Source organism: Panthera tigris, chromosome X (assembly GCF_018350195.1).
Source record: "Panthera tigris isolate Pti1 chromosome X, P.tigris_Pti1_mat1.1, whole genome shotgun sequence".
NCBI lineage: Eukaryota > Metazoa > Chordata > Mammalia > Carnivora > Felidae > Panthera > Panthera tigris.
In genome coordinates this window covers 106,974,293-106,993,646 of record NC_056677.1, presented here as the reverse complement: position 1 = coordinate 106,993,646, position 19,354 = coordinate 106,974,293, and the positions used below count along the sequence as shown (strand labels likewise).

Genomic DNA, 19,354 nt, shown 5'->3' with positions numbered 1-19,354 from the left:
TACCTATTCATCCATAGGCTCCATTTGATGTTTGTTTTTTTTTTGGTTTTTTGTTTTTGTTTTTGTTTTTTTTTACTTTTCAGAGTAAATTGCAGGCATCAGTGCACTTCCTTTAGATGTGATACTGATATGTATATATGTGTATATTGTCACACACACACGTATTTGTAAACTTTTAAAAATATTTACCCTTGATAGCTATGCTTTGTAATTAGCATTCTTAAGTATCCTGCAGGTCATTTCTAAGCCTAGTATTTATTTTATTTTCTGATGAATTCTTGGGTCCAAAATGAAGTACCTGGAAAATCCCTGAAATGCACTGTAATATAAACCTAAAACAATTATGAATGCTACATTTGTGGCAGTGCTTTCTATTCAAAGACCTTTCACATATATGATTCATATGAGTTTTTACATTTTTTTACCTCCTTTTATTAAGCCCTAACAGCCATCAATAGCTAATGGCCAGTAGCTTAACAGAAGAGAATTGTGCTTTGAGATGTAACACTGAAACAATGTTATGATGAGAATTCTGTGACTTCCTTCCATATCTTTACCATTTTTGCAATAAAATACATCAGAAAATAATAGTAAATTTGGTCAAATGCATAGGAAAGCGGTTCACTGTTTAAGTATTTAACTTATTATAGTGAAATGTTAGGCATGTGATACTGGAAGTTCTTTCAGCAATAGCCTTTTGGTTTTTCCTTTAAGATTGGCCTGTTTAATATTAAACATGAAATTTCCTTTTTTGTTTCATTTCAAAAGACTGGTTATAGATTTCTAGATTATCAGAATATCTAGAAATTTTAAGCTAACCATATTTTATAACACTTAGAAATCTTGTAAGATTTTTGTCATATTGTTTAGTAAATAAAACCTGAACAGTTAACCAAAGATGTTGTAGATGTTAAATAACATTTTACCTTAACAGTAAATCTAGGATGGCAAATTGATGGTTTTAGAGGGTGATAGAAGTGAATAGGTCAAGATTTCTACTCTCTGCCCTGTCAAGATATTGTAGGATTTTTTTTCTACATTAAGTGTTACCAAAACCAGTTAGGGCTATTTTATTCTGAGAATGGCTTTGTGAGGTGGTTACTTTTTTCCACATCTCCATCTCCTGGCTTGAGAAATGTGCACTGCAGATGGGGGCAGTGGAATAATTGAGAGATAGCTAGTTAACAGATCACTTTATGCAGGTAGATTGTATTACTTAAAAGTTATAAGCTGAAAGTTTAATGGCTCATGACCTTTATATGTAAATATTTAGGCAAAACTTGGATTTTTAAAAATAGATTTTAATAAAGATAATGTTAAAATTAAAGAAGGGGGAAGGGGGGCTGCTGGCTGGCTCAGTTGCCAGAGTATGTGATTCTTGATCTCAGGGTCGTGAGTTCAAGCCTCACATTGGGCATAGAGCCTACTTAAAAAAAGGAGGAAAAAATATGTCAAGGTGTACTGTAAGCAGGACGTGTCAGAAGATAAATGTTAAAACCTCCATATTATGATTGCTATCTAGGCTGATGACATCATCACTTCAAGATTGTATCCTTTGGGGACTCATAATGAGTAACTGTTAATATTTGGCTCTGTATTAAAATTGTTAACGTGATTGAATAGCTTTACTTTGAAATTCAGTAAAAAGTTTCAGTGAGCCTTCTGAAATAGATCTGCCTTTTTATATTGTACTCTCTGCCATCGAAGGTCATAGTTTCCTTCTCATAAGAAACCTATTAGGGAACCTGACATAGCAGAATGTAAAAAATGAACTGCGCTACAGGGGGCATGGCCTGCGGGTCAAAATGAAGTGTTTGTGCTAATAGTAAACCACTATCATGAAATAAAACAAGATGTTCTTGTAATTACGAAAAGCTCTTGTAATTATAGGTATTAAAATTGCTACTACATGCATTTACAAACCAAAACACAAATAAAAATACTAATTTGTCTTTTAAGCAGCTGAAACCTATTGTATGTCTTTAAGACCTTTAAAAGACTTCTCTCTGGCTCCGTAGCCGCTTTTGGTGATAGGGTTTTCTCTCTTTATGTATTTAATGTATTTAAAATGGAAATAGTATTTCATGTATGGAAAAGAAGCCTGTTGTTTTTCTTTGCAAACTTTTTAAAATCTGAATGAACGATGAAGGCTTGTAGCAAAGTAGTGGTATTTCATATGAACTACATTAATGGATGATTCTCAAAGATGCAGAGAGAAATGTTTACTGGGCCACCTAATGAAAGTGATTATTTAAAGTGCACACTTTTCTAGAAGACTTTAAGGCTTTGCAGATACTACTTTGAGTAATATAACTATATTTTTAACATTTAAGTTCAAATACTTATCTGTGAGTTTTTTCCTTGGTTATAAATCTGAATATTTGCATCTATTGACAATCATTTATAGGTTTATGAACCACATGAAACACCATCTGGAACTTGAGAAGCAGAACAGCGAGAGCTGGGAAAACCATACTACCTGCCAGCACTGCTACCGTCAGTATCCCACACCGTTCCAGTTGCAGTGTCACATCGAGAGCACACACACTCCGCATGAGTTTTCTAGTAAGTCACCATTTTGCTGAAGTCGTGAACATCCATGACTTTGGTTATCTAAGCTCTGAGGACTCCTTACGATTTCTGATGAGAAACGTAAGAAAAAGAAATAGACTTTGGATTGTGGGCACAGTTGAAAATCAAGTTTTAACGTGTATAAACTCTTCGCTAGAATTGCTTTCTAAAACTGAAGTCTTGTAAATAGAAACTTCCTTTGCATAATTCGTGCATCGTACATAGGGGGCTAATGTTAGAAAATTCGGATGCCCCAGTTTGCAATTATGGAATCAATGGCCTTGATTTACACCCTAATAAGAAAAGTAACTGCAATGATAGTTAAAAATCATGGAGTCTGGAGTTAGCTAGGATTTAAATTCCAGTTCTGCATCTTAATATAGCTGTTAAGACCTCCGGCAAGTTACTTAATCTTTCTGTGCCTCAGGTCCCTCATCTGGAAAATGGGGATAAAAATCGCAGTACCTCTCTCAGTGACGGCATATAAGTAAAGTCCATAGAACAGTGTTACAGAGTTAACAACTCTAGAACCGTTGGAACCACCATCACTATTACTATTACTGTTATTATTGCCATTGTTATGGGTATACAAAATGCATCTTTTATTTCTATACATCCTTAAAATGGTGTAATTGTTTTCTCCACTTTCAGCTATTTGCAAAATCTGTGAATTATCATTTGAAACCGAACATGCTCTTTTGCAACATATGAAGGACACTCATAAACCCGGTGAAATGCCATATATTTGCCAGGTACACATTTTATCATGTACTTAGGTTTTTGTTTTACTTTCACGTGCCACAAAATCATATTCTGTTGCTCTTATTAACTGTTTGAATAAAACGAGTTACTAAAATTGAAGACACTCTTCAATAATGGAAACTCCATTGATGTAACTCATATACATGGGCAATGGTGGCTTGGACTTTGTAGGCCATAGTTTACTGACTCCTGGACTAGACAAACAAAACACCCTGCTGCAGAAAGACACGTATGGATTTTCTTACCATGTAGAGAAGAATATAGATATGACAGAGAAATAAGAAATGCTATTAGTTATGGGGAACTCAACTAAATGCTTTGAGACCAGTATTTTTCCAGAATTTGAAATGGTTCCCAATCAGATAGCAAGATAAATTGCCTCTGTCATAGCCTGGGTGCCATTTAAAACCCAAAGAAGAGAATACTCTATTTTATATAGCAGGAAAAACTTTCTAGGACAAGAGGTGTCAAAATTTGGAAATTCAAACAAGATAGGGGGGCAGTAGGTCTGAAAAAAAAGAAGAAAATCTGGTTATATTTAGGAATATATCCCCAAACTTTGAAAGATAATTTTTGTTTCAAAGATTATACTTATTATTTTCAGTAATAGAATTCTTGGTTGTATACGCAGCAGAGCTGAATTAGCGTTTCATAATATTCCTCTAAATAAATGACTCATCATTACTACTTTGATGTAATTGCATGTCCGTTATAAACTTTCAAGTTAAATTAAACCTTCTTTATATTTCTAGGTTTGCCAGTTTAGATCTTCAACATTTTCTGATGTAGAGAATCATTTTAGAGCATCCCATGAAAACACTAAGAACTTGCTGTGTCCATTTTGCCTCAAAGTTAGTAAAATGGCAACTCCCTACATGAATCATTACATGAAGCATCAGGTGAGATTTAGCAGTTATTTGTTCATTTTGTCTTAGTAAAAAGGCGTGTGCGTGTATATATGTATGTATGTGCACATATACGTATGCATATGTGTATATACGTATATGCATATATGTATACACACACACACACACACCTTAGAGCATTGGTTAGATTTGTTCTAAAAGGAAAGTTAAGTGGTTCCAAATGACATGATTAATTTACAATTTATGCTGAATTACTTGTGAAATTTCCACTCCTTATCTCTGTCCACTTCCTATTGGTGGTGAGGCTCTTGAATAGAGAGAGTTCTGAGGTAGAAATGGGAGGCCTAGAGCAGAGGGGAAGAGGGAAGATGAGGGAAATATTGAAGTTGAATATTTCAGGGGTCTACAAGTGGTGAAAACAGGAATGATTTTAAAGGTAGTGAATCAAGAGCAGGGAAAAGGGTATTTTTGAACTGAGAAAGATAAGCTTGAGGACTCCATTTTTTTTTTCTCCTTCTCCAAACTTCATTTCTACTTTCTAGCTCAGTTTTTATTATGAAAAGACATGTGGTTGTCTTAGCAACCTAGAATGGTCTTTTGTAGCAGCCAGTGACAAAGGAAATAGCAATGACACTTGTTTCTAGATATGTGAACTCTTCCAGAGGACTATATTTAGGTTAGAACTTGTTTCCTAGATGACTTTTGCCAGTTTAGCTTTGTCATTTCTGGGATACCAGTGTTAGTGCTGGCACCTTTCCCTTGAATTCTCAGTTTATTCTTGCTGGGTCTTTTCCTGACACAATTAGACCATCCTTTATTTAGGCCGAAAACTTTGATGAGACAGTAAACCTATTTTTTTTTAATGTTTATTGATTTATTTTTGAGAGTGGGGGGAGGGGCAGAGAGAGGGAATGAGAATCCCAAGCAGGCTTTGTCAGCTGTCAGCACAGAACCCAGTGCGGGTCCTGAACTCATGAACTACAAGATCATGACCTGAGCCGAAATTAAGAGTCAGACACTTAACTCGACTAAGCCACCCAGGCACCTTTAAACAGTAAGTCTATTCTTGAGTGTTTGAAAGAGCAGTGGTACCTTTGCCAAAATTAGAAGTCAACAAGTTTACCAAATGCAATTATGTGATCGAGTTTTGTCTCCTCACTCATAAGCTCATTACATTGTCTTATTGTTGATTGCATTGTCATGGCCGGTTTACTCAGCACTGGTTTTCTCAGCATTGTCTACTCAGTATTGTTTTCAGTTCCACTCATTAAATGACCATGAAATCAACTTGTACTTGTTAATTGAAAAAAAGTATAAAAAGTAGAATACCCAAATATATTCAGGATCACCTGTGTCATGACTGGGATGGTTCCAACATGCTGGGTATGCCATCTCACCCTTAAGAACCTGTGGCAAAATCTTTCTTTTTTAAAAAAAATTTACATTTTTTAAATTTATTTTTGACAGAGACAGAGACAGAGCACAAGTGGGGGAGGGGCAGAGAGAGAGGGAGACACAGAATCCAAAGCAGGCTCCAGGCTCTGAGCCCGATGTGGGGCTCGAACTCACAAACTGTGAGATCATGACCTGAGCTGAAGTCAGACGCTTCACCGACTAAGCCACCCAGGTGCCCCCCGGCAAAATCTTTCTGTTCTAGAGTTTCCCAGGAGTGTTCCATCAGCTGTTAATAGATGTTCCACTCTAAAATTGCTCCTGGAAAAAGAAGTTCCATAATTGGCTGGATTTAAAAAATTAACAATTTTTTGTTTATGTTTAAAAATAGAGCTTTTAATATGCTAGAAAACCTTATAAATCCCCAAGGAAGGGATATTGTCTATATTGTTCCCAAAATTTATTTAATCCTTTATTTGCGCAATGCCTACTAACATTTCTTGAGGAATAGTTTGGAAAACACTGGTCTTGGTGCTTTATTTCATGTTTTGACCTTTGATTTTGAAAGGAAGAATGAGATGTAAAACAGTAGCTCTAACTATTTCATTATGAAGCTTTTAACATAATTCTTCCTACCATGCTTTACTAATCTCCAGAGTGAGGTACAGATGCAGAGGAAGTAAGAATGTCCTTAGAAAGGTAAAGAGATGGATGGGCCTGCCATGTGGACTACGTCTCTTAAGTGGTTTACCTGGTCTATAGTCACTCTTCATACCCTAAATTGTATGCCTTATCTTGCCATGTATATAGGAAAGAGTTGACCCAGCAGGTCTGCGTTGTTCAAATCATGTACATTTTCAGAAGGGTCTGTTTGCATATTGGCATAATTAGCCCTTGGCTAACTCCAGGAAATTGAGCCTTTGTTATTAATTGATGAGTGTTTTACATGCCTAGGACCTTGAGCCACATTGTGCCAGCTTTTCTAGATCATTTGTACAAAGATATGATTATGGTGAACACCTGCTTTTCTTCTGGGAGCCTGAAGATTTGGTGACTGAACCCTTTAAAAAAAATAAACCTGGCTTCTGGTGACTGAACCCTGTAAAAAGAACAAACCTAGCTTCTTAGACTCAAGAGAGCTTTCCTCGTAAAAAGCACTTCATACGTATTGCTGCAGTTAGTTGCCGGGGGATTGATTAAACGTGTCCTATGCAGCTTGTTGGGAGAGTGCACTTGGAAACTGGTGCCAATATCCTCCAAACTCCACCCAATGCATTTTTCTTCCTTTATTAATCCTGTTCTGTATCCTTTCACTGTAATAATTGTGTCTATGAGTATAACAATTTCTAAATCCTGTAAGTTCTTCTGCATCATCAAGCCTGGGAGTAGTCTTAAGGACTTGGTGCCCAATATTTGTGAGTTTGGAGTACCTAAGAGGTAGCCAGTGAGCAGTCAACAGAGGAAAGAGTCTAATAATAGGATCATCAAGAGTTTTTCAAAGTACTTTCAGTTTATGCAGTTGTCCACAAAAGACTCAAAAACCATAGCTGAGCAGAATTATAAACTTGTAATTGAGCTAACATTAGTGTGATTTTAGATAATAGGAATTATTGAATCTGTGGCTCATTTTATTCTTTTTGAAGACTTTGGTTGTAACCTTTTCCTAAAAAGAATATATTAGTATGTCTTAAGTGATTTTAAGAGCTATCGATATGGTTTGTACAACTTTTAAGAAAGGATGAAGGATTTCATATGTTAGATATTCTTATTAAATCTTTATAGAAATAACAAGTAGCTAATATATACTAATCACTTGTTGTATGGCAGTCACAGTGTTTTTACTTGCATTCTTTTCTTCAATCCTCACAAACATCCTACAAAGCAGGTATGGTCATTTTCATTTCATAAATGAGGAAATAAAGCTTTATAGACAGTAAGTTACTTTGCCCAGTGCCACATTCCCTAATAAATGGCAGAGCCAAAAATTGACTTAGAGCCCAAGGTTTTACCATAGAGTCATATCCTTTACCAACATTAGGTCTAAAAGCAGATATTACAGATAGTCAGAATTAGCCTTGAAAATTCCTCAAATCACCCAAACGATATAGTATGTTTGTCAGAAAGTTCAACGCAGACGGGTAATTCTCTATCCTTGGAATAGATCACCAATTTTTTGGTTGAACATCATATTATTTAAAACTGTACTGTATTATCCTTTTTTTTTTTTTTTTTAAGTAGGCTTCATGCCCAGCGCGGAGCCCAATGCGGGGCTTGAACTCACGACCCTGAGATCAAGACCTGAGCTGAGATCAAGAGTCAGACGGTTAACCGACTGAGCCACCCAGGCGTCCCTCTGTATTATTCTCCTTACCACATCTCAAGCATATATGCATAAGAGAGATATGCAAGACTCGAGTCCAACTAAGGGAATAGTAGATTAATGTCTCCCATCCCAGGGCTCTGGGCAAATGCTCATTGAATGGCATGGCAGACATTTTGAACTAGTTAAATTGTGCCTGCTTCTCATGTGCATGCTCCTTCAGTCTCTTGCTGTCTTCCTCGTTATTTATTTAACAAATACTTATTGAGTGCTTAATATATGCCAGGGACTGTTTAACAGAAGTGAACAAAACAGTTTGTGCTCTCTGGAATTTGCATGGTAGTGGAGAAAGAGTATGTGTATTATGTCTGAATGTAAATGTATGCCAGCTGGTGATAAGTACCATGGGAAGAAAACATGTGAGGTTAGGGAGTGCCAGGGCTTAGGAGGTGAAGGAAGCCATTTCTGTTTTTATATGGGATGGTCAAAGAGGGCCTCTCCAAAGGACATAAGAGAGTTAGCTATGTGGATATCTGAGAGAGGATATTTCAAGGAGAGGGAATAGTAAGTAGGCAGAGAGGTGAGCACCTATCTAGATGTCCAAGGAACAGCAAGGGGCCCGTGTGGCTGGAGCATGGCAAACAAGTGGGAGGGAGAGTAGGTTGAAATGAGACTGTAGCAACAGAATGCAGAGGCGTAGAGTCTTGTGAGCCAGAGTTAGGATTTGGATGTGGTGTGGAAAACCATTGGAAGCTTTAAGCATGTGAGAGATCACTCTGGCAGCTATAGAGAGAATAGACTGTTAGGAGGAAAGGGTGGGAACAAGGAGAAGGTAGGAGGCTATTGGAAAAGTCCAGGTGAGTGGCTTGGACTGACATGGTAGCTGAACAGGTGATAAAAAGTGGAAAGATTGTTTTTGAAGGTAGAGCTGACAGGTTTTATTAATGGGTTGGTGGATGTGGGGTGTGAAAGAAAGGCATGAATTAAGTGTAACTGAGTTCTTTTGTCCTGAGCCACTGCAAGAATGGTGTTCCCATACACTGAGATATTGCGAAGACTAGAGAAGGAACAGATTTTTTTTTTTTTTGCAGGGTGGATGGGGGAAAATCTAGAGTTCAGTTTTGTTTATGTTGATTTGAAATGACTGTTAAATATCAAGTAGTGATGTCAAGTAGGCAGTTGGATGGATGCTGTTTAAAATCATGAAACTGGATGAGGTATATGCACAGGTAGAGAAAAGATTTCTAGGAATTGTACTCTGGGGAATTTTCTACCTGTCCTGTAACCTTGCTATCTGTTTCTTGACTGGGATCTTTTTCCCTCTTTCCTTCTTTCTCTTGAACACATGTTAGGTGAATCTGTTTACATTGCCTATACCTAGGATATGATCCAATGCACCATACTTCTAAAATTGTCTTAAAAATGAAACTAAAATAGTAATACAAACATTCTATTTATATATTGCTTTGAAGTTTTTTCAGAACTTTTATTTATCAAATGCCTGCTGTACACCAGTAACCACTAGCTACTTACACATGTTAACTCATTTGCTTTTCCTAAATAATTATGCTTTACATGAAACTAGTGATGGGCCTGTGAAGATACAGCTTTGGAGAAAACATTCTTTTGCATTTGTATGTTGTTCTAAATTTACCTATAAATATAGAATATATTTTTTAATTAATGAAAACATATACATAAAGATTGCAATTGATAATGTGTAATAGAAAGAACATCAACTAGCTATGAGCAAATGACTTAGATCTCTCTTGGGTCCTATTTCCCATTGATAAAAAAATAATAGGCCTAAGTTTGAGAAGGGATGTAGTCAAGGGGTTCTCTGACAGTAGATTGGGATCAGTTGTTCTCATTTGTGCTTCTGTAGCCATACTGGCCAGTATCACAGCCACTAGCCATCTGTGCCTACTTAAATTAAGTAAAATTAAGTAAAATTGAAAAATCAGTTCCTGTGTTGAACTTTTTACAGTTCAGGTGGTCAGTAACAACATGTGGCTGGTGAATACCATATTGGACAGTGCAACTATGTAATGTTATCAGACACTGTAGAAAGTTCTGCTGGACAACACTGCTTTATACAATCATTTCTGTAACAGAACTTTTGGAGGGGATGTCTGGTTAAATTTGTTTTGGTTTTAGGAAGTTCAAATCTTTTAAAATGTTTACTTATTTTGAGAGACAGAGAGAGAAAACATGAGTGGGGGAGGGGCACAGAGAGAGGGAGACAGAATCTCAAACAGGCACCTCCACACTGTCAGCACAGAACCTGATGCAGGCTTGATCTCACAAACCACGAGATCATGACCTGAGCTGAAATCAAGAGTTGGACCCTTAACTGACTGAGTCACCCAGGTGCTCATAGAAAGCTCAATTGTTTTTGTGAAACAAATAGAAATGTAAAAAATTGGGACGCCTGAGGGGTTCAACTGGTTAAGTGTCTGACTCTTGATTTCGGCTCAGGTCTTGATCTCGAGGTTCGTGAGATCAAACCCCACATCGGGCTCTGCACTGACAGCACGGAGCCTGCTTGGGATTCCCTGACCACCCCGCCCCCATCCCCACCTTCTGTCTCTCAAAAAAATAAATAACATTAAAAAAAGAAATTTTAAAAATTAAAAATAACTTCACCTTTTCTAGGATAAAAATATAGTATAACTCATTTTCACTGTATCGTGTGCTTGAATGGTTTATACTTAAATTTATAATTAAAAAAGCTTTCACACTACAAAGGTATAGGACTTGTCACATTTGAACCTAACTGATAATAGCTTTTGTTTTGATTGCCTATATGGCAATAAATACTTATTTTAAAGATTTCATTTTTAAGTAATCTCTACACCCAGTGTGGGGCTCAAACTTTTAAACCCTGAAATCAAGAGTTGCCATGTGTTACCAACTGAGCAGCCAGGTGCCCCACAAATACTTTTGAAATACAAATACTAATGCAAGCAGTGTTCTTGAAAAAAAATGAAAGAATATTCTGGCATTGTTTATGATGGGATATAGTAAAATACTGGTTTATAAAAATTATTTAGCTATTATAATTAAGAGCAATTTCAGATTCCAGGATTTGTGGTGATAGAAGTTATTATTTCTCATAGTATTTTTAATGTTTCTTATAAACAGAAAAAAGGAGTTCATCGTTGTACCAAGTGCAGACTACAGTTTTTGACCTGCAAAGAGAAACTGGATCACAAGACCCAGCATCGGACATTTATAAAGCCTAAAGAGCTAGAAGGATTGCCTCCTGGTACAAAAGTGAGTTTTAGATATGTTTTATTTTAACATTTTGTGTGATAGTAGAAGTAAATTCCTGCCTGGTTTTGTTTTAAATGTCTATTTATTTATTTTTAGAGAGAGAGCACAAGCAGGGGAGAGGGGCAGAGAGAGGGGGAGAGAAAGAGAATCCCAAGCAGGCTCCAAGCAGCATGGAGCCCAACACGGGGCTTGATCTCACAACCACGAGATCACGACATGAGCCGATATTGAGTCAGTGACTGAGCCACCTGGGCACCCCAGATTTTATTTTCAAGTAATCTCTATACCCAATGTGGGGCTCGAACTTACAACCCTGAGATCAAGAGTCACACTGAGCCAACCAGGTGCCCCCTGCCTGGGTTTATCTATTGACTATAATATTAAAAATTAACTTCTGCTTGTCATTAAGATATAAGTTTAGGTTTTACCATTGTTTTGCTTAGAAAGAAACCTATCCTTTTTTTTTTTTTTTTTTTTTTTTTTTTTTACTTAATTGACATGTGCTATGTTGGAGCGTATTCCTATGTAGTGAGTGCAACTAGATTAACCATAGGCTGTGTCTGTGAGTTGTTTCAATATTTTATAGGCTGTTTCTGAGTTCTTCCAGTTGGCAGCATATATGTCTGCTTTAGCTGCTAGACTGTAAGGTTAGGAATCCTCTTTAATTTATCTTTGTGTCCCCAGCATCTGTCATAGTGCCTTGAATGCCATACTTTGTTGAAGTTGGTATTACTGAATCTACTCTCAGAAAAGCATCGCTCCTCAATAGCATTGCTGTCTTAAGTGAGCAAACACACATATCTGACTACAAAACTTCCTTTTCCCTATTTGTCTTATGTACACCTGTTTTCTCTGACTTCTTATGTAAGTAAAGTCACCTCTTGATTATTTGCTCTGGTAGAAGGATACATAATCCAAAGTGAAATAATTCCCAAACATTTATATTGGCTTTGAGTGCTTACCTTTGAATGTAAGTATGTCCACTATTTGAATTAATTAAAAAATGTAAAGCAGTGCTCTGAAGATCTAGAGTGAAAGAAGCTATCCAGTATCCTTGCCTGTAATCCATTCATTCCATGCTGGGACTAGACATGCAGAAGACTAGTATAAGCAGTACAGTCCTTTCCCATATCTTCTCTTATTAATAATTAATAATAATAACAAGTGTATAATGATATCGTCATCATCATCATCATAGTAATAGGTGTCTTGTAACACTTTAGAATTAAGCTTTCTGTGTGATTTTTCATACATTCTATTATTTAATAACAATTTAGTGAGGTAGACAAGACAGGTATTATTTCCATTTTATAAATGAGGAGGCTTAAAGAGGATAAATTACTTACTCAAGGTCAAATGGCTAGCAAGAGGTAGTATTGAGATTTAACCTGGGTCTTTTGACCTCTAATTCAGTGCTTTTTGTATGATACCAGGTCACATGTATTTCAAAGGACTTCCTCATTGGCTGGTCCTCAAGTACATGGGAGTAGTATAGTCAAGTGATTAAAGAGAATGTTAATAGGCAACTGTGTTTTCCATTATTAATCAGTGGGTATAACCGAACATCACCTTTTTTGAATACTAAATGATAAATGTTATGTTAGTTCCCTTTAGGGAAATTCTGAATATTTTCAAACTCTTCATTCTGTATAATTAATTGATGTAACCTCCACAATAACCTTTGGAATTATAAATCCTGACCAATGAACCTCCAGATAGAGCAGGTCACATTTACTGGAGATCTGTTTTATAGTTACCAAAGAGTAATGCAGGGCTTTCCAAGGTTATTATTTCTGGTTTTGAGATTTAAATTTTGACTTCTGTGTTTGTGAAAGCTACTTAGTTGTATCAGAGAATAAAATAGACATGGAATGTGCTTTTTTTGATATTCATATAATTTGCACTAACTCCTAATTATCCGTTAATATCTGTTAACATAGAAACGCTATCAATACAAAACTGCAATTTACAACAGTAAATAAATAATGAGGTAAATGTCATTTAATTGGTATGACCATTTAGAATAAATGGGATACTTAACTGATTGTAGTTTATATTTACCATTTTCAAAATAATGATATTTAAATTTTGAACTGCAGTGATTTTTTGGTAAAACAGCTTTATTGAGATATAATTCAGTGGTTTTTAGCATATTCACAGAGTTGTGCAAACATCACTACGACCCATTTTTGAACATTTTTGTCACCCCCCAAAAAAACCCTATAGCTGTTAGGAGTCACTCCCTATTTCCCCTCCACCAGCCCTAGGCAAACTTTACTTTCTGTTCCTATGGATTTTCCTATTCTGGACATTTCATAAAAATGGAATCATATAGGGGCCCCTGGGTGGCTCAGTCAGTTTTAAGCATCCGACCTTGGCTCAGGTCATGATCTCATCATGATTTGTGGGTTCAAGCCTTGCCTCGGGCTCTGTGCTGACAGCTCAGACCCTTGAGCCTGCTTCGGATTCTGTGTCTCCCTCTCTCTCTGCCCCTCCCCTACTCGTGCTCTCGCTCTCAAAAATAAACATGGAAACAAAAATTTTTAATGGAATCCTACAATATGTGGTCTTTTATGATTGGCTTCCTTCACTTAGCATAACATTTGTGAGATCCATCAATATTAAAGCTTGTATCAGTAATTTATTCTTTTTTATTTGATTTATCCATTCATTATTTGATGAGCATTTGGGTTGTTTGCACTTTTTGGCTGTTGTAAATAATGCTCTTATGAAAGCTCATGTACAAGTTTTTGTGTGGACTTACTTTTTCATTTCTCTTAGGTGGAATTGCTTAGGAGTGGACCACTAAGGAGTGGAATTGCTGGGTTATATGAGAACTCTCTTTTTTTTAAGTTTTTATTTTCATATTTTTGAGGGAGAGAGAATCCCCAGGCAGGCTCCATGCTGTCAGTGTGGGGCCAAATGTGGGGCTTGAACCCACAAACCATGAAATCATGACCTGAGCTGAAATCGAGTCAGACACTTAACCAGCTGAGCCACCCAGGCGCCTCATATGATAACTCTTAAGTTTAACATTTTGAAGAACTACCAACTGTTTTCCAAAGCCACTGTACCCTTGTACATTCCTACCAGAAATATATGAGCTGAGCATTGCAGTTTCTCTACATCTTGTTAATACTTATTATTAATCTGTCTGTTTTTTACTGTAGCCATTTTAGTTGGTCTAAAGTGATACCTCACTGGAGTTTTGATTTGCATTTTCTTGATGACTAATGATTGTTGAGTATGTTTTCAAGTGTTTATTGGCCGTTTGTATATCTTTAAAGAAATGCTTGTTCATTCAGATCATTTGCCCATTTTTAAATTCAGTTATTTGTCTTTTTGCTGAGTTGTAAGCGTTCTTTATATATTGTGTACACAAGTCCTTTATTAGAAATATGATTTGCAAATATTTTCTCTGATTCTGTGGGGTGTCTTGTCACTTTCTTAACAGTGTCCTTTGAAGCACAAAAGTTTAAAATTTTTATGAAGTCCAGTTAATGTTTTTCTTTGGTTGCTTATGCTTTTGTTGTCATATTTGAAAAGTCATTATCTAACCCCAAATCATGGAGATTTACTCCTATGCTTTTTTCTAAGAGTTTTCCAGTTTTAGCTCTTACAATTTGATTCTTGATACATTTTGAGTTAATTTTTGCATCTAGTATGAGATAAGGATCCAAATTCGTTCTTTGCATCTATTTATCCTGTTGTTCCGACACCATTTGTTTGATGACTATTGTTTCCTCCACTAAGTTGTTTTGGTACCCTTTTCAAAAACCAATTGACCATAATGTCAAGGTATGAAGTAATCTTTTTAATATTAATGTGATGATTAATTTTCTAAAATATGTATATATTGTCTTCATTATTATAGGTTACTATTCGAGCCTCAGTTGGACCTCTTCATTCAAAACCAGTAACTACATCTCCCAGTAGCAGTGTTCCAAGCACTTCTTCTTTTCAAATCTCACCTCCAAGGTCTAAAAGTACAACTGCTAAAAATATAAAATCTACTACAAGTAAATCCAAGACAAGTAAGCCTCATGCAGCTGTATCCAGTGCAAGTAAACCTCATGCCAAAAGGCAAGGTAGAGTTGCATCTAAATATAAGACCAAAAAAACCTCTTGTAAACAAAAGAAACAACGCAACAGAAAGAATAAAATCAGCATAGCTTTGAAGAACTTAAGGTAATATCTTTTATTCCTGATATGTAATATTTATTGAATATTAAATATTAAAGGTTTATTTTAATATAATTTACCATATCACAGAGCTCCCTTGTACACTGACATGATGATCATTTGTCTGGCCTAAAGGCCTAGAAGATAATAAAAAGGTACTTTTTACAACTGCGGAGCAGAACTAGAATTAGCGTTCATTGTACAGTTGTCATCATTTACACTAGTCTTCTGTTTTGTGCTTATATCTTGTCATAATTTAATTGATTAATGCAGTCGTTTTATTCCAGGGAACATTAACTGGTGTTTGATTTTTGACACTTATTCTAGCTTATTGTTTCCAATCAAATTTTCAAATTATGTCTCTTTTTAAAGATGCTAATTTAAACATCTTAGCTTCAATTAATAAAATGTTAAGGCTTTACCTTATTATTTTTGTTTCATGAGAAATTTTCATTATTTTTTTTCTGTCTCCATAAGGTGCCGTCGGGGAATTCACAAGTGCATTGAGTGTCATTCCAAAATAAAAGATTTTGCAAGCCACTTTTCAATATATATCCACTGTAATTTTTGCAAATACAACACTAACTGTAACAAAGCCTTTATAAATCATATGGTGAGGTAAGTTAAACATGTACACCACCAATCAAAATTGCTATTTGACAATTTTGTTTTTTAAAAATAAGGTTGTTTTTTTAGAAGCCAGTTTGTCACTTAAGGGGCTAAAAGGATCTAGCAAGAGGGAACATCTAGGATATTACTTAATATTATTTTCCAATGTAATACCTCATGAAATTAAGGGGACCAAAGTTTTAAGAGCAGTTAGACCAATGAAATTAGAATAGGTTTGTTAGGAAATTTGTTTTTCTAAGTCTTTTAAGAAGTGGTATTTTCAAACATAAAATTTTTAATGTTTTTAAAATATTTGTCAAATAAATACATGTAACCACAAGAGTGTTAGCCTCTTCAAAGGAGTCACTTTGAGAGACTCCAGGTTTGTCAAAGATGCTAAGAACAATATTGGCACTCTCATGAATGGACTCTCTTCCTCCCTTCTCCCTCCCTTCTGCCCCTTCCCTTTCATCCATCTTTCTGTCCATCAGCCTTTCAAGCCATTTATCTTTGTATTCATTCAATGAAATGTGAAGTGAGAGACTATAGGTATATTTTAGTCATGATGCTACTGTTAGAATTCCTTTTCAGACAAAAGTTCAGTTTGAGCACCTACCATGTACTCTGTGCTAGAGAAAAACTACAGAGACCACACTACTTCACTACTTTCATTTGAACCTCATTAGTAGTAGCTTACTTTATTCTTTCAGGAAGGATTTTTTTAAAATATGTAAGAATTGTTCAGATATAAATATGCTAAGTTGATTATTCAAACTGATGTCGTTCCATGTATTTTCAGTCAGAAATAAAGTGGTTTTCTTGCAGATCATAACAAGACCTCTGTTACCTGTTACCCCCCCTTCCTTACCACTGTCCCAATGTACTTCATCATATACAATATTTATTCATTTTGAGTTCTCATTACCTGATGATTTTGAGTCTTGACCCTTCTTTCCAGTGCAGCAGCACCAAACTTGATATCAACCTCACCCTTAAGGTCATCTGTTTTGAATGTTGCTTGCTTTTTGTCTTAGAATCTTTTATATCTTCAGTCATGTTTAACCTTACTATGCTTGGATCTCTTACCCTTTTTGATCTTTCTTTCTGCTGCTTTCCAAACTACCAAACTGTGTTTGATTTAATTATCTCTGAATCCATGATTTTTTTTAAAAAAATGTTTATTTTTGAGAGAGAGCGAGAGAGTGCAAGCAGGGGAGGGAGGGGGGGTGGGGGACGTTTCAGGGTATCCGAAGCAGGCCCTGAGCTGACAGCAGAGAGCCCAATGCAGGACTCGAGCCCGGGAACCACAAGATCATGACCTGAGCTGAAGTCTAACACTTAACCAACTGAGCCACTCGGGCAACCCTCTGAATTCATCATGATTTTTAACTTTAATTTGGTTGTGTGTTTTTAAAAAGACCTCTTTATTTTTTTCTGCAGCACCTGTTTAAATCCTTTTCAATACCCTCAAGGTTTTATTTTAGTCTCTTAGTTGTTAGTCTCTTTCCTAGTAACTACCCAGAGGTCATCTTCTCGTTTTTCCCAAGATTAACTTTTTTCTATCGCAAGTTTTTCCCCCTTTATCCAGGTATCTCAGAAAAAGACATTTCTCACTTTTCGAAAGCTAATCCTGCTTTCATTTGCATTCATCTCTTCCATTTGCTCCACAACCTTACTCCTTTATTTTGTGCCTTCATTTCATCTCTTTCTCTCTACCACATTCCTTCTGCCTGCTAATATTTTCAGGTATTTTTCTAGAATGAAGGAGATTTGCGTTTTCTTTGTGTATTTTCTTGTCTTCCTTTTATTGTCAACATTTTCAAGAGTTTCTTTACTATCTTATTTGCTTTTTCTTTACCCTTTGTAATTTGAGTATCGCCCCCACCTATCAGTTAAAGCTTCCCCTTTAAAGGTTATCAGTCATATCCTAATCATTAAACGTACTCATTATTTTTTATTCTTACTTTTCCATGACTTCTTTAGAATATTTGATACTTTTCATCACTCACTTTTGAAAATCTTCTTGTCAACTTAAACTGTTACCATCACTTTTTTTCTTCCCTTTTGGCTACTTCTCTATTTCATTACCTTTTCTTTTTTTTGTCTCAGACTATTTTTTAGTTTTTAAGTTTTTAATTTTAGTTCCAGTATAGTTAACATACAGTGTTATATTAGTTTCAGGTGTACAAGATGATGATTCAGCAATTCCATATATTACTGGGTCCTCATCATGACAAGTGCACTCCTTAATCCACATCACCTATTTCACCCATCCCTCCTACCTCCCCTCTGGTAACCATCAATTTGTTCTCTGCAGCTAAGCATCTGTTTCTTGGTTTCTCTCTCTCTCTCTCTCTCTCTCTCTCTCTCTCTCTGCTGATTTGTTTTGTTTCTTAAATTACACATACGAGTGAGATTATCTGGTATCTATCTTTTCTGATTGACTTATTTCGCTTAGCATAATACTCTCTAGCTCTACCACATTGTTGTGAATGGCAAGATTTCATACTTTTTTGTGGCTGAATAATATTCCATTTGTGTGTGTGTGTGTGTGTGTGTGTGTGTACATATATATACCACATCTTCTCTATCTGTTCATCTGTTAATGGATACTTGGGCTGCTTCCATAATTTGGCTATTTTAAATAATGCTACAATAAACATAGGGATGCATGTATGTATCCCTTTGAGTTTTTGCATTTGGGAGGGGTAGAAAACCAGTAGTGTGGTTACTGGATTCAAGGGTAATTCTGTTTTTAACTTTTTGAGGGAACTCCATACTGTTTTCCACAGTGGCTGCATCAGTTTGCATTCCCACCAACAGTGCATGAGGGTTCCTTTTCCTGCACATCCTTGCCAACACCTGTTGTTTCTTGTGTTTTTGATCTTAGCCATTTTGACAGGTGTAAGGTGATATCTCATTGTGGTTTTGATGTGTATTTCCCTGATGATGAGTGATGTTGAGCATCTTTTCATGTGTCTGTTGGCCATCTGGATATCTTCTTTGGAGAAATGTCTATGTCTTCTGCCCATTTTTAATTAGATTGTTTGGTTTTTTTGGTGTGACTTGTATCAGTTCCTTATATATTTTAGATGCTAACCCTTTATTGGATATGTCATTTGCAAATATCTTCTTCCATCCAGTAGGTTACCTTTATTTCATTACCTTTTCTTTTTTTCAATCCTTCTTGCCTCTTTTCTTTCCCTTTCTTGGTACCTTAATCACTCTCAGAATGTTATTTTACTTTTCTACTGTAAATCCTCCAATTTCAGTGCTGAGTTTTCCTAAGATCCATCTCTTCATCAGCTTGACAGATATTTTTATCTTTGACCCACTGGCATCTATGAAGAACAAAAATAAGTCAAACATTATTGTC

The 19,354-nt window shown here is 36.0% G+C and overlaps 1 protein-coding gene across 7 annotated transcripts in view; it reads left to right on the top strand.

Annotated features, from left to right (window-relative positions):
* ZNF280C (zinc finger protein 280C) overlaps positions 1 to 19,354 on the top strand; it is an 82,862-nt gene that overhangs the window by 32,517 nt on the left and 30,991 nt on the right. For all 7 annotated transcript variants that reach the window (XR_006213385.1, XR_006213384.1, XR_006213383.1 and 4 more), the window contains 6 exons: positions 2,408 to 2,565; positions 3,223 to 3,323; positions 4,086 to 4,232; positions 11,056 to 11,187; positions 15,062 to 15,375; positions 15,847 to 15,987. Coding sequence is in view for 1 of the 7 variants with exons in the window: in XM_007085446.3 (XP_007085508.3) it covers positions 2,408 to 2,565; positions 3,223 to 3,323; positions 4,086 to 4,232; positions 11,056 to 11,187; positions 15,062 to 15,375; positions 15,847 to 15,987 (993 nt within the window). In the remaining 6 variants the exon portion in view is untranslated. The remainder of the gene's footprint in view (positions 1 to 2,407; positions 2,566 to 3,222; positions 3,324 to 4,085; positions 4,233 to 11,055; positions 11,188 to 15,061; positions 15,376 to 15,846; positions 15,988 to 19,354) is intronic.